The 13549-nt window shown below is 39.1% G+C and overlaps 2 protein-coding genes across 2 annotated transcripts; both read right to left on the reverse strand.

The window, feature by feature from the left end:
• Positions 1 to 107: 107 nt before the first annotated feature.
• Positions 108 to 3429, reverse strand: LOC131973760 (nuclear factor 7, brain-like). Its single transcript, XM_059335835.1, has 4 exons — positions 3380 to 3429; positions 1877 to 2107; positions 1105 to 1431; positions 108 to 1030 (listed from the first exon to the last, which is right to left on the reverse strand). The coding sequence occupies exons 2-4, from the start codon at positions 2096 to 2098 to the stop codon at positions 383 to 385; spliced, it is 1197 nt and encodes a 398-aa protein (XP_059191818.1). The 5' UTR covers positions 2099 to 2107; positions 3380 to 3429; the 3' UTR covers positions 108 to 382.
• A 4056-nt stretch (positions 3430 to 7485) lies between these two features.
• LOC131973329 (E3 ubiquitin-protein ligase TRIM21-like) lies at positions 7486 to 9295 on the reverse strand. The gene is made up of 2 exons (XM_059335300.1): positions 9066 to 9295; positions 7486 to 9029 (listed from the first exon to the last, which is right to left on the reverse strand). The coding sequence occupies exons 1-2, from the start codon at positions 9293 to 9295 to the stop codon at positions 7649 to 7651; spliced, it is 1611 nt and encodes a 536-aa protein (XP_059191283.1). The 3' UTR covers positions 7486 to 7648.
• Positions 9296 to 13549: the final 4254 nt, after the last annotated feature.

Below are 13549 nucleotides of genomic sequence, written 5' to 3' on the forward strand. Positions count from 1 at the left end.
AAAACCCTTAAATACCTAATTTTGAAAAGATCTTGTTAACAAAAAAAAGATTGTTTTCCCCAGTAATTAGTGACAGTATGAAACACTTATTATATTTAAAATGCACATAAAACAGAAGGTTTTGAATTTAGCACCCAGAAATTTAAGGAACGTGTGAATGATTGTTATTTCTGAGAGAACTGTTTTTGTTTTAACAGTATTGAAGGAAGATAATGCACTCAGTATAATGGATTAATCTCCATTTGAAAATATCAGTGTAATAATATCGCTGTGTTGTAATAATTTGACACATCAAAGATAACTATTTACAGAAAAAATATCACCAGTAATATACATTATATTAAATGAAAGTAAATGTTTCAGGAGAAATCAAATGGTTGTTCTACTCAGTGTGACTGACAGGAGAGATGATCAGAGGGGCAGAGTTTTTACCAGCATAATTGAGAGATGGACAGAAGTATGCGTAGATTTTCTCAGTGAAGCAGCAGCCAGTAAAGGAGTAGATAAGAGCTGCAGCATCAACGTCATAAAAGGAGACCAGACCTTCCTCATAATCCACAAACACCCCCACCTTCTCAGGCCGAGACTTCAGAGAGAGACGAACTACAGGGTCAGCACAAGCTTTGTACTCATTTTCATTCCTCAAACACATCATCCAGTAACCATTCTGAGGATTTACTATGTTTTTTCTCTTCCTGTTGATCGACTCTCTGACCACTCCTAAATCCCACTTAGTCTTCCCTTTAACCTGAACTTCGTAGTAAATACTTCCTGAAGAGAAACTCTGCTTTGATAAGACAGAGGGACAAATATCAAATCTTTCTGGATTGTCTGGGTGTTTCTTCCTTACATCACCATGTTTAACTTGTTTTCCATCATCAGACAGGATGAGTTTGGGATGTGCTGTATCAGGATCGAGTGTCAGATCCACTGCAGACTGCTGGACCCTCTTCAGCTCAGCCTCAAACAGCTTCTTCATCTGTTTACTGAGCGTCTCCTCCAGCTGATTCACAACTCTCAAAACAGTCCGCTCAAATGAAGGTGGGTGCGCGCTAACGCCATCTGTTTACTGAGCGTCTCCTCCAGCTGACTCACAGCTCTCACCACAGTCCCATCATATGAAGATCGATGGACGGTGACTTCTGTCCAGTCTTTGGTGGGTGGAGCAGCGTTCAGGGAGGTGAAGCTTTGGAGGAGGTGGAGGTGGTCTTCAGACTGTGAGAGCTGCTTCACCTCAGTGCTTCTCTTCTTCAGCTCAGAGATTTCCTGTTCCAGCTCTTTGATGAAGCCTTCAGCCTGTTTCTCTGTCTTTCTGTGCTTCTCTTTGATCGTGTCGATGAGCTCGGCCTGGCTTCTCTCAACAGACTCCTTCAGAGCGGTGAAGACCTGAACACCATCTGCTATATCTCTGTCTGCATCTTCCTTACTGAGCTCCACTGAGTGTTTGATCTCCTCAATCTTCAGTCGTCTCTTCTGGATCATCTGCTCAATTTCAGCGTCTGTCTTCCCGAACTCGGCCTTCTTTCCTTCATATTCTTCTTTCAGAGGAACAACATCGTGTGTCTTGTGGTCTAAAACAGTGCAGAGCATGATAGAACATACAGAACAGCTCCAGCAGTTTATCGTGCTTCGGACACATCCTGCCTTCCAGGTTCTCCACAGGGTCGATCAGCTGATGTCTTCTCAGGCCTGACGCAGTCAGATGACGCTGCAGGTGAGTCTCACAGTAGGACTCCAGACACACCAGGCAGGACTTCAGGGCCTTCAGTTGTGTTCCAGTGCAGACGTCACAGGGAACTTCTCCTGGTTTAGAAACTTGCTGCTCTGAGCTGCTGCTGCTGGCTTTCTGTTGAGCTGACTGTCTGAACTGAGCAACCATCTCAGAGATGAAAGTATTGATCCGCAGTTGAGGTCTTGAGTCAAAAACCTCTTTGCAGTTGGGACACTGACATGGAACATTTTTATCCCAGTGTTCAGTGATGCAGGTTTTGCAGAAGTTGTGTCCACATGGTATGGCGACTGGATCAGTGAACACATCCAGACAGATGGAGCACAGAAACTGATCTTCAGTCAGCAGACAGCTGGCAGCAGCAGACATATCTACACTCTGAGGACAAGAAGGGTGAAAGTATGTTAGTGAGTGTGTAGTATTTCAAGTGAATTGTTTCAAACAACAATTTGATTATAAAAATAGGCTATTGCTTACCCAAAATAATCCCAAAGACCAATTTGATGTTAATATGCATTTAAAGCAAATACCATTTCCATCCAGCTCCACTAAGGATTAACTCCCTGATGTTTCCACTGGATGAAAGCTGATTTTTGCATCAGTGGTTACGGCAAAATTAATTTTAAGTCTGTAAATTAGCTTAAACCAGGCTGACCAGACCAAATGTGAGACAAAATGTATGTTTGTGTAACCGGTCTGTATTTTCTCTGCATTGTGTTCTGGTAAATGAAGAATGATGAGACCCAAGATTTCCACACACAGCACTTTACTGCAGTGGCACAAGAAACAAAACAGCATACAGTGTGATGAGCAGCGGCGTGGTGTCTCTCAGCTCTGATGGGAGCAAGACGGATGCCGTTAGTAACAGAGCTAAACAATGCTAGCGCATTTAGCGGGATATAATTACACAAAAAACTCGACATAAACTGTACAGACTACGGCGAAACTAACAGGCAACATCCGTGACATCATCACCCGTTATATATGTTAATCCGACATTGTTTCAACCGTAACTGACGTTTATATTAACTTTTAATGGAAGAGAATGGTAGTTTTGTGCCTACCTCCGGTCAAACAGAAGACAGATTTGACCGGAGCACGCACGTACAGTCCTATGTCATCACGCCGACAGACGCCGCACACATACACACAACTCAGGTAAAACTCACATACAGGCAGGAGATTAAAACAAAATATAATAAACAAAAATAAATGTTTTTTGTGGAATTCACATCTGAACCTGCTACATTTGTGTCGTACCCCATCCTTCATCTCCAAGTAATAATTGATAAATAACTGTTAAATTTTTGTCTTAGTTCATGTAGCTGCATTTTCCCCCCTTTTTGTTAGTTTCCATTATATTCTGTTCAGATCTATTTAGCTCATGACCCTTTGGTGACTTGAAACTTTCTCTGTCGGGCTTAAAGTTGTAAAGAAGGTTAGAGGTTAACCTGCACTGAAGTAGAAAGTAGTAGTAGTAGTAGAAAAAGGTATTTAGATCCTTTGCTTAAGTAAAAGTACTAACACTACACTGCAAAATTACTCCACTACATTAAAAGTCCTGCATTCAAAACTTACGGAAGTAAACATACAAAAGTATCAAAATGTACTTAGTGAGTGTATTTTGTCTCTGTAGGACAGTTTACTCACCAGTGTTTGACACAGATTCTGCTGCTGTTGTTGAGAAAAACCTGCTGGATTTATTTGAAAGTTTCTTTAGAAAGAAACAGAGAGACTTGTCTCGACTGCAGCTCTGCTGTCGCTCACTTAACTTTCAGTTTTGTTTCCGGAAAGTTGACGTGGACCAGAGACAAAGAAGGAGGGGTGGAGGAGGTATTCAGATCCTTTAATGAAGTAAAAGTACTAATACTGCACTGTGAAAATACTCCACTACAAGGAAAAGTCCTACATTCAAAACCTGACTGGAGTCAAAGTAAGTATGACCAACAAAATGTGCTGAAAGTATAAAAAGCAGAAATGAGTTGTTGTAAGAGTAGCGGCTCCTTTAAGAGGCAGGACAGTAGATGTGTGAGTGGACGAGAGAAGAGAGAGCAGGAGGTGATGAGAGTAACAGTGAATCTGCTCCTTTATTTATTCATACAGTCTCTGCAGTGAATGCAGCAGGTACCAGCAGAGACACACAGGTCTACAGAAAGCAGTCAAAGTGGTCAGTGAAAATAACACAAACAGTTGAAACATTTCAGCTTCGTTGGTGTCTTAAACTACTGCAGTGGTGAGAGTTCTGACATCAAATAAACATCTTTAAGTAACAATAAAAGGGAAAAAAATAAACTACATGATGAAACCACCTGTTCAACTGTTTGATAGAAGGTGTTTTTTGTTGTTTTTTATTAATGAAGGATGATGATGTTTGGTGTCTTTCATCAGGAGTCATTCTTCCGCGTGAAGGCAGAGGAGGCAGCAGCCAATCAGGAGGCTCAGAACATCATCCGTCAAACAATGGAGTCTGTCTGTCCAGCAGGGGGCAGCACTGGTACAACTGTCACACCCTAAAACAGCTGGATTAAAGAGTTTAAAGCATAGACTGTATCAAAATAGGCACCAACCTGTCACTCAAAGCAGAGCGCCCTCAATTATGCAGAATTTTCAAGAATTAAATGAGTTAAATATGAAAAAATTCACCCCCCTCCGAGTTGTCATGGAAAGGGAAATTAGCTCTGCAGACAGAGGCATCTTTTGAACCAAGCTGTGAACATGTTTATTTCTACTGTGAAATTGGACATTTTAACATTTTTTCAGAGAGTCAATCTAAATTGCTCCCTTCTGCAGCCAGCCTCAAGCAGTGAGTTGAGGAATTGCAGTTTTTGGTACGTCCGCATTAGCTTCACAGCTCCGGACAAGTGGTTTCCGCTTGGTTTAAAGTCTAAAACTATTTAGTCCGGCAGCAACGTCACAAGTCGTGTTTCAGAAGTAAATTTTGAGGAAACCTTTGAAAAAAAATGTGCAATTAGGCACATTTCCATCAACTGACCTGAAGCAAAATAACCAGGCTGCACAAAGCATACTTTCGTCAGAAGTTCGGGCTGTAAGCTATACATTACCCATAGCTGTAAGCTGCAGGTAAAGCCTGTAGAGTAGAAGAAGAAGAGGTTTCCAGCTGTAAAGCAAAAGACATCAGCTCCATCTAACCCCTATACAAGTGAAAAAAATGGCGTGAGGTCTTTAGGTATTTGTTTCAGTTGATTGTTCTTTCATGTCAGCTAGTATTAACCCTGTTTCATGCTTTTCAGAGAGCTACATACCCCTCCTGAACTTAAGAGTTCACAGCTCATTTTTCTGGTGAAAAATCCACCAAATATACACCACTTGCTGAATCACAGCAAAAAGATCATAACATTTAGGTAAAGAAACAACATCGGAGCAATAAACAGACATTTCTAAGAGTTCGGAGCTCAGTTTGAATCCAGTTCTCTACACAAACCTCCTTTATTCAAAACTCTGAGGAGTTTTCTGATGAAAAATCCACCAAATGTACAACACTCACAGGAATGGCAAGACAACATACACCTATTGAGCAAAACATATTCATGATTTTGACTTTCCTGTGCCCTGAAAGCAGTAAGCAGTAAAGAGTCGGTTCATTAACACGAGTTATATTCAGTGTTTCTCTGTGAAAGTGGTGGAAACGTGTTGAGTGTGTGAAGTTGATCTCAGATGTTAAATGTTGATCTTGTGTCTGCATCAGGTGAGCGTCCGTGGATGGATTTGTGTCTGACGGCGTACGGAGCAGAGGACGACGGGGGACAGAACCAAACCTGCTATCAGATCTGCCACAGCACCATCACCAGACCCTCGTCCACACGGCCCAACGCCAACCCCGCCTGAACCACCCGCAGGTCAAAGGTCACCGCTAAACCTGAGTCCTGCTGAAGGAAAAAGTTTCTGTATCTGTATATGTCAATTTTAGTATTCAACAAGGTTGTTATTAGTATTTATTGTGTAAAATTAAATAAATGTACATAAAGTGTGTCTGTTGAAGTTTTAAAAACTTCTGACTGACATGTGAGTGTTTTCTGTTCAGCCTTTCAATAAAGTCATTTACTATAAACTCTTGTTCTGATCTGTGGTGTGACTCCGCCATCTGCTGGACAACTGACATTATGACGCACTTTATCAAAGAATTGTTTTTTTCCTCTAATAATACTGTATATAGATACAGCAGAAGGCAGAGACACATGGTGAGTACAAAAGAGAAAAGTATATGTTTCTGTTCTTTGTATGCCTTTTCTTTTTGTTCTTATTCATATATTCTCATTTTTTTATACACTTCCTTTGGAGCATGGTTTGGATTTATTCTTTATGAGACAATTTGTGCTCTTTTCTCTTGTTTCAATACCATTTTTCCCTTCCCAGTGTGTTTATTTGTTGTATTATTGCTGTTATTTTTGTGTGGCCTAGCTCAGGTTCAGATCCTTTGTTAAAAACAAAGAAGCCATAACTGAGAAGAAACTTACAGACATAAATCAAGAAAGAAATGAGAGATCCTTTATTAAATTGTTCAAGGAAAGCCACAGTTTGTTAAAATAATATAACTGTAACAGTGTAAGCAGTCTCTGATACTGATATCTAAACAAATCTACTTCTGTCTCACCTACCCAGACAAAAAGACTTAAATTTTCTGTCTGTCATCATCTTTACCTGTTTCCTCCTGTTCTCCAGAGGAGAGATGTTGGATGCTGAAATCTGCTAAACATTACATAAGAAGTTTTTATATAATATCACTGCTGCATTAATGTTTCATTTTACAGCTGTAGATGTTTGAGGTTGTGATTATTTTAACTAATTTACATGCTGTTGGCTAGTTTAATCTATAGCAATGCATCATATTCTATAAGATTGTCAATTGTTTATAACGTATCTCTAAAAGGTCAGAAAAATGGCTTCTTCTTTTTTAACTTTGTGACGATGCATTTTCCAGCTGATCTGAGAGGGCTTTTAAAGAGTTTATTTAGCTTAAGAAGTTGGAGAATTTTCTAAACATAATAAAGGAACACTTCATTCTTCAGGTTATCAAAACATTCAACATCATCACATCTGGAAATACGTGATATTCATGGGACAGGAAAGGGACAAAAAAATAATAACTAAAGCTATCAGACAACTAGAAAAAGGAAACACTCAAGTTAATACAAGTACATAAGTACAAGCAACAAAACGTACTTAAAGTAGGAAGATCATGTTTTGTTATTATCTTAATTTGAAAAACGATCTAGAACTGGTTAATGTAATAAAGTTCAAGTAGAATATTTCTCTCAAAAATTTGGCCCAATTTGGAGGTACTTTGAGAGAAAGGAAGTGGAAACTCTTTGTTTTTATTCAGTTGAGAATGTATTCACTTTGTTCAAACTTTACAGTCTACAGAGAGATGAACACAAAACAAAATAAAAAATAACAGCAGGCAGACAAATTTACTCTCGTCTGCAAAACTAACAAATATGTACATAATTTACCCCAGAAAACGTGCCAGAAAGAGATCTCTTAATTTGTCCTTCAATTTAAAATGGTATGAAATGAAACCCATAAAAACTAATTTTGAAAACCTCCTATTAACATATAAGGGCTTACATGACTCTCAATGAGTAATTGTTATCAAGACAATTATCAGGCAATAACAGAAAAAGCTTCTTGATTATGAGTACATTTTTCTGATGATTTAACAGTCTTGAAAGCAGGTAATACATTCATTAAAGTACATTTCATATTTTCTAAATTACTCTATCGTTGTCTTAAAATCTGTTATGTAATAACTAAAACTTTGAAGAAAAAAGTGTAAATGGTGTCCTGATCAGAATCTGCTAAATCAACTATGTATAGACTTTACATCAGAAGTGAATACACATTTATTACATTAAATGATAGTGGACGTTGGACGTTTTTATGGAAAATTAAATGGTTGTTCTACTCAGTGTGATTGACAGGTGTGATGATCAGAGGGGCAGAGTTTTTACCACCATGATTAAGATCAGGACTGAAGTATGGGTGGAGTTTCTCAGTGAAGCAGCAGCCAGTAAAGGAGTAGATAAGAGCTGCAGCATCATCGTCATAAAAGGAGACCAGACCCTCCTCATAATCCACAAACACCCCCACCTTCTCAGGCCGAGACTTCAGAGAGAGACGGACTGCAGGGCCAGCACCAGCTTTGTACTTATTTTCATTCCTCAAACATATTGTCCAGTAACCATTCTGAGGAGTCAGTGCGATGCTACCCTTCCTGTTGACCGACTCTCTGACCACTCCTAAATCCCACTCAGTCTTCCCTTTAACCTGAACCTCGTAGTAAAATCTTCCTGAAGAGAAACTCTGCTTTGCTAAGACACAGGAACAATGATCAAATCTCTCTGGGTTGTCTGGGAGATTCTTCCATACATCACCACAGTTAACTTGCTTTCCATCATCAGACAGGATGAGCCAGGGATGTGCTGTATCAGGATCGAGTATCAGATCCACTGCAGACTGCTGGACCCTCTTCAGCTCAGCCTCAAACAGCTTCTTCATCTGTTTACTGAGCGTCTCCTCCAGCTGATTCACAGCTCTCACCACAGTCCCCTCATATGAAGGTGGACGGACGCTGACTTCTGTCCAGTCTTTGGTGGGTGGAGCAGCGTTCAGGGAGGTGCAGCTCTGGAGGAGGTGGAGGTGGTCTTCAGACTGTGAGAGCTGCTCCACCTCAGTGCTTCTCTTCTTCAGCTCAGAGATTTCCTGTTCCAGCTCTTTGATGAAGCCTTCAGCCTGTTTCTCTGTCTTTCTCTGCTTCTCTTTGATCGTGTCGATGAGCTCGGCCTGGCTTCTCTCAACAGACTCCTTCAGAGCGGTGAAGACCTGAACACCATCTGCTGTCTCTCTGTCTGCATCTTCCTTACTGAGCTCCACTGAGTGTTTGATCTCCTCAATCTTCATTCGTCTCTTCTGGATCATCTGCTGAATTTCAGCCTCAGTCTTCCCCAGCTCGGCCTTCTTTCCTTCATATTCTTCTTTCAGAGGAACAACATTGTGTGTCTTGTGATCTAAAACAGTGCAGAGCATGCAGACACACGTCTGGTCGGTCTTGCAGAACAGCTCCAGTAGTTTATCGTGCTTCGGACACATCCTGCCTTCCAGGTTCTCCACAGGGTCGATCAGCTGATGTCTTTTGAAACGTGACACTGTCAGATGAGGCTCCAGGTGAAACTCACAGTAGGAGACCAGACACACCAGGCAGGACTTCAGGGCCTTCAGTTTGGTTCCACTGCAGACGTCACAGGGAACATCTCCTGGTTCAGAAACTTGCTGCTCTAAGCTGCTGCTGCTGGCTTTCTGTTGAGCTGACTGTCTGAACTGAGCAGCCATCTCAGAGATGAAAGTATTCACCTGCAGCTCAGGTCGTGTATAGAAAACCTTGTTACAGTTGGGACACTGATAGGGGACATTAATATCCCAGTGTTTAGTGATGCAGGTTTTGCAGAAGTTGTGTCCACATGGTATGGTGACTGGATCAGTGAACACATCCAGACAGATGGAGCACAGAAACTGATCTTCAGTCAGCAGACAGCTGGCAGCACCAGACATAGCTACACTCTGGGGACAAAAAACTAAATTTGATTATTTGTTTCATAAATTCAAACTATGTTTAGCGGAATGTAAGGAGTTAGCCTAGAATCCTGTTACATGAATTTACTGCAAGTGAACAAAAGCTCAAATCTGCAGTTCAGTGATTGTATTTCTATGACATCATCAAATTCAGAAAATAAGTGATAACATAAGGATCATAATTGCAAAACATCTACTTAGTCTGCCTGCAGAAGAAATTACTTTACTCAAAAATGATAATATTGTAACCCTGAGCCTAATCTAATTTTAATACATTAACAAACATTAACTTGCACGCATGTCTGGGGAACAAATTGAAGATATAATTGGAAAAAACAAGGGCATATAAAACTTGAAGAAAAGTTATATATAATTAAGTTTTTTTTTATTATATTGCTTAAGTACTATTTTTAAGGTACTTTATTTGAACATTTCTATTTTCTATGTTATACTTCTACTCAACTTAGCATTTATTAAGTCCTTTTTGACTTCACTACATTATTTAGATACATTTAGTTACTTTGCAAATTAAAGTGAATAATAAAATAAATATAAATGAATTAATGATGGTGTATCATCATTGGTTTAGATATTATTGATCTCTGGGGGTAATTTACAAGCTACCCAATCTTATATAAAGTAAATAAAATCAGCTCCATCTTTAACATCTGCAATCAACAAATGAATGCATCAATAATTATAATGCAATTATATAACAAACATTGTTCTAAGATGGGACATTCTGCATAATAAGTTGTTTTAGTATCTTAAGGTTGAGTCTAAAACTTTTGCACTTTTACTGAAGTAAAAGAGTTTTACTGGTAATAAAGTATGTCTACACTGTGCTAGTAGTAACAGATCTGAGTACTTGTTTCACCTCTGAACAATTTGATTTCTTCAATTAGAGATTCCACTTTAACTTTTAATTTTAACACATTTATCAATATTTACTGTCACATGATTTCTCTCCACATCCCCCACTGCCACAGATGAATCACAGTTAAACATTTAGTCTGAGTATAACTTCTTGTCTGACTAGATCTGAGGCTTTGAGTTCATACAAGAAACAGGCCTGTTGACTGGAACTAGAGTTAGATTTTTTTTAACCTCTGTTTTGTGCTTCTGGAAACATCAAATGTTAATTATCACAAAAAATAAGGCATTAGGTTATATAATATAATATGCTTCTTTGACTGCTAAACTTTGACTAAACCTTCAGTGAGTGTATTTTGTCTTTGTAGGACAGTTTACTCACCAGATTCTGCTGCTGTTGTTGATAAAAACCTGCTGGATTCAGTTGAAAGTTTCTTTAGAGAGAAACAGAGAGACTTGTCTCGACTGCAGCTCTGCTGTGGCTCACATACTTTTAGTTTCATTTCAGGAAATGTGATGTGGCTGCAGCTCTCCTGTTTCACTGCTGCTCCACCTGTCAGGGTATATCACAAAGAGGGAGAGACAGATTAATAATCAGGTCCTGTACTGAAGTAAAAATAAATACTAATACCACAAAATACTAAGTATCGCCAGTATATTTGACCTGCATTTAAAATGTTTCTTCAATACATCCTCCATCTCTGGACTATGAGCAGGAGTTTCTTGACTAAATGTTTCATAAGTTACTTTAAGGCCAATAATTTGTTTAGGATGTTTTGTGAATACAGCCCCATTTACTCCATTAATGTACCGTGACCTTTGACCTGAAGTCTGGCCGGTCGGGTGTCCTCATCGTGCTGCGGTGAGTTTACGTGGCTGGGGCCCAGTCTGTGCTGTACTGGGACAGCTGTTCTCCCACTTCGCCCATCGTCCATTTTAGATAACATCACCTGGGTGGACACAGCTGGAGAAGGGCGGAGCAAAGGGCTCATCATCTGTTTTCTATATATAACCCTGACCTACACCCTCCTCGGGCCGCTTTGTTGAGCGTCGGAGGCAGCAGCATCAATCACGGGGCGGAGAGGGGCTTCCTGTCATGTTCATCCATCTCTGCTCGCCACCTCCCGGGGGAGGAGAGGGCGACTGTTGGCTGGGTGACCTGAAACTGAGAGTCACAGGGTCAAAATAAAAGTCATTAACATATTAGGAAAACTCAGTGTTTCTGTCACAGTGAGGATTTTTTTTCTGGATGTATTTATTCCATTCGATTTATTTAATTGAATCAGGAAATAAAAGTGTTGGTGTTTTTTTAAAGATTATTTTTTTTGGCATTTTACATGCTTTATTGAAAGTGAGAGACAGATAGAAAGGGGGTGACAGAGGGGAGGACATGCGGTAAAGGGAGCTCAGGCCGGATTCGAACCCGGCTCCACCGCAGCGAGGACTGTAGCCTCTATACATGGGGCGCCTGTGTAACCCACTACGCTACGGACCACCGTTTTTTGTTTTTTTTACAGTCTTCTTGAAAGTCCGTCCTGTATTGAAGAGGTAAATACGGTGGCCCTGCGCGCTCACAGCGCTTCCACTTAAGAAAACACATACAAATACACAAAACACAAGCAAATTGAGAAAAAATCTTCATCAATTTGACAACACAAGCGCAGCATTTAGAAAACGCGCTGCAAATAGAGCACAACACAAAAGAAGTGTTTCCAGAGGACACTTAAAAGTGATGCACACGTCTGAACAAGCATGCGATATTATCACGTTATTTCAAGATAAAGATAATTTCACGTAATAATGTTACAACGATCATAGCATGCTAACGTTAGTGGCCGATCATAGCATGCTAACGTTAGTGGCCGATCATAGCATGCTAACATTAGTGGCCGATCATAGCATGCTAACGTTAGCGGGCTAGCAAGACCAAGACCAACTCTGTGCTGTTGAGAGAGACCAACTAAAATGTTAATTTATTATTATTATTTATTTTATCATTCATTTATTTGATTTGTTTAAATGCAATGTGATTGATATGGACTAGCGGGCTAATGCTATATATTACATTATAACATGAAATTATCATTATCTTGAAATAACGTGATAATATCCCAAGCACGTCCAGACGTGTGCATCACTTTTAAGTGTCATCTGGATCTTTTTTATCAATTTTATGTCACTTTATACTTCTACTCCACTACATTTAGAGGCAAATATTGTATTTTTTTACTCCACTACATTCAGCTGACAACTTTTCGAACTTTTCAGGTCGAGATTTAGCATTAAAAAAAAAAATACATTTTTCTTTTATTAAACCTCATAACAGTATTTTAAGTAGTTAAAATGGGCCCTATCTTAATCAAAGCAAATGCTGCTTACATAAAAGCATCATAATTTGAATCCAATAATATATTTAGAATATATAAAATAATCTGAGTGGGTCCATTCTGCATAACGAGTACTTTTACTTTTGATACTTTCAGTACATTTTGATGCTGATACTTTTGTACTTTTACTTCAGTAAGTTTTGAATGCAGAACTTTTACTTGTAGTGGAGTAATTTCACAGTGTGGTATTAGTACTTTTACTTAAGTAAAGGATCTGAATACTTCTGTCACCACAGATGAGTTGTACAGTTTAGCAGAAATCTAACTGGCTCAAATTGAACTCATATCAAAGAAAAATTACTAGAAGCTTCTCAGAGAAACTTTGCACAGTGAAAGTGCAGCAGCAGCGCCCCCTGCTGGCTTTGAACAAAAGCAACACATCCTGGAAAACCTGGAACTTTCCAATCATTGAGACATATTTTTAAACGTTTCACTTATGTTTGTTTTGTTGTTATGATTGCTTTTACTATGCACCTTAAGCAGTGGCACTCCCAATTTCATTGTAAAGTTAACTATATAATGACAATAAAGGCTATTTGATTTTGATTTTGACATCCTGGAAAATGTCAAAATAACCTTTGAAAATGTTGATATTATCTTGTGCGACAGGTTTGCAGTGATTATTTCAACAAATCACACTGATTTTTTTTCCCATTAAAATAGTTAAATTAACAGCAAATGTGCCACAAGTGCCACTTTGTTAACCAGCTAACATCACCCATCACAGAGTTTTAAATCTTATATCAAAATTTGGTGAATCTTTGAGTAGAAGATACACATTTCCCGTATCTTTATAAGGTTTATTTGTTTATTCTATGTACCACTTTTTTTTTTAAACTTTCAGTTAAATTAGTGCACCCTCACCAAATAAGTTAGTGACTTTCAGATGTTTTAACATAGGTGAGAGAAGGCAAAGAAAACAAACATTTTAATGTTTTCTTTTTATTGCTGTGACCCTCAAAAGACTAGAAAG

This window comes from Centropristis striata, chromosome 6, assembly GCF_030273125.1.
Source record: "Centropristis striata isolate RG_2023a ecotype Rhode Island chromosome 6, C.striata_1.0, whole genome shotgun sequence".
Taxonomy (NCBI): Eukaryota; Metazoa; Chordata; class Actinopteri; order Perciformes; family Serranidae; genus Centropristis; species Centropristis striata.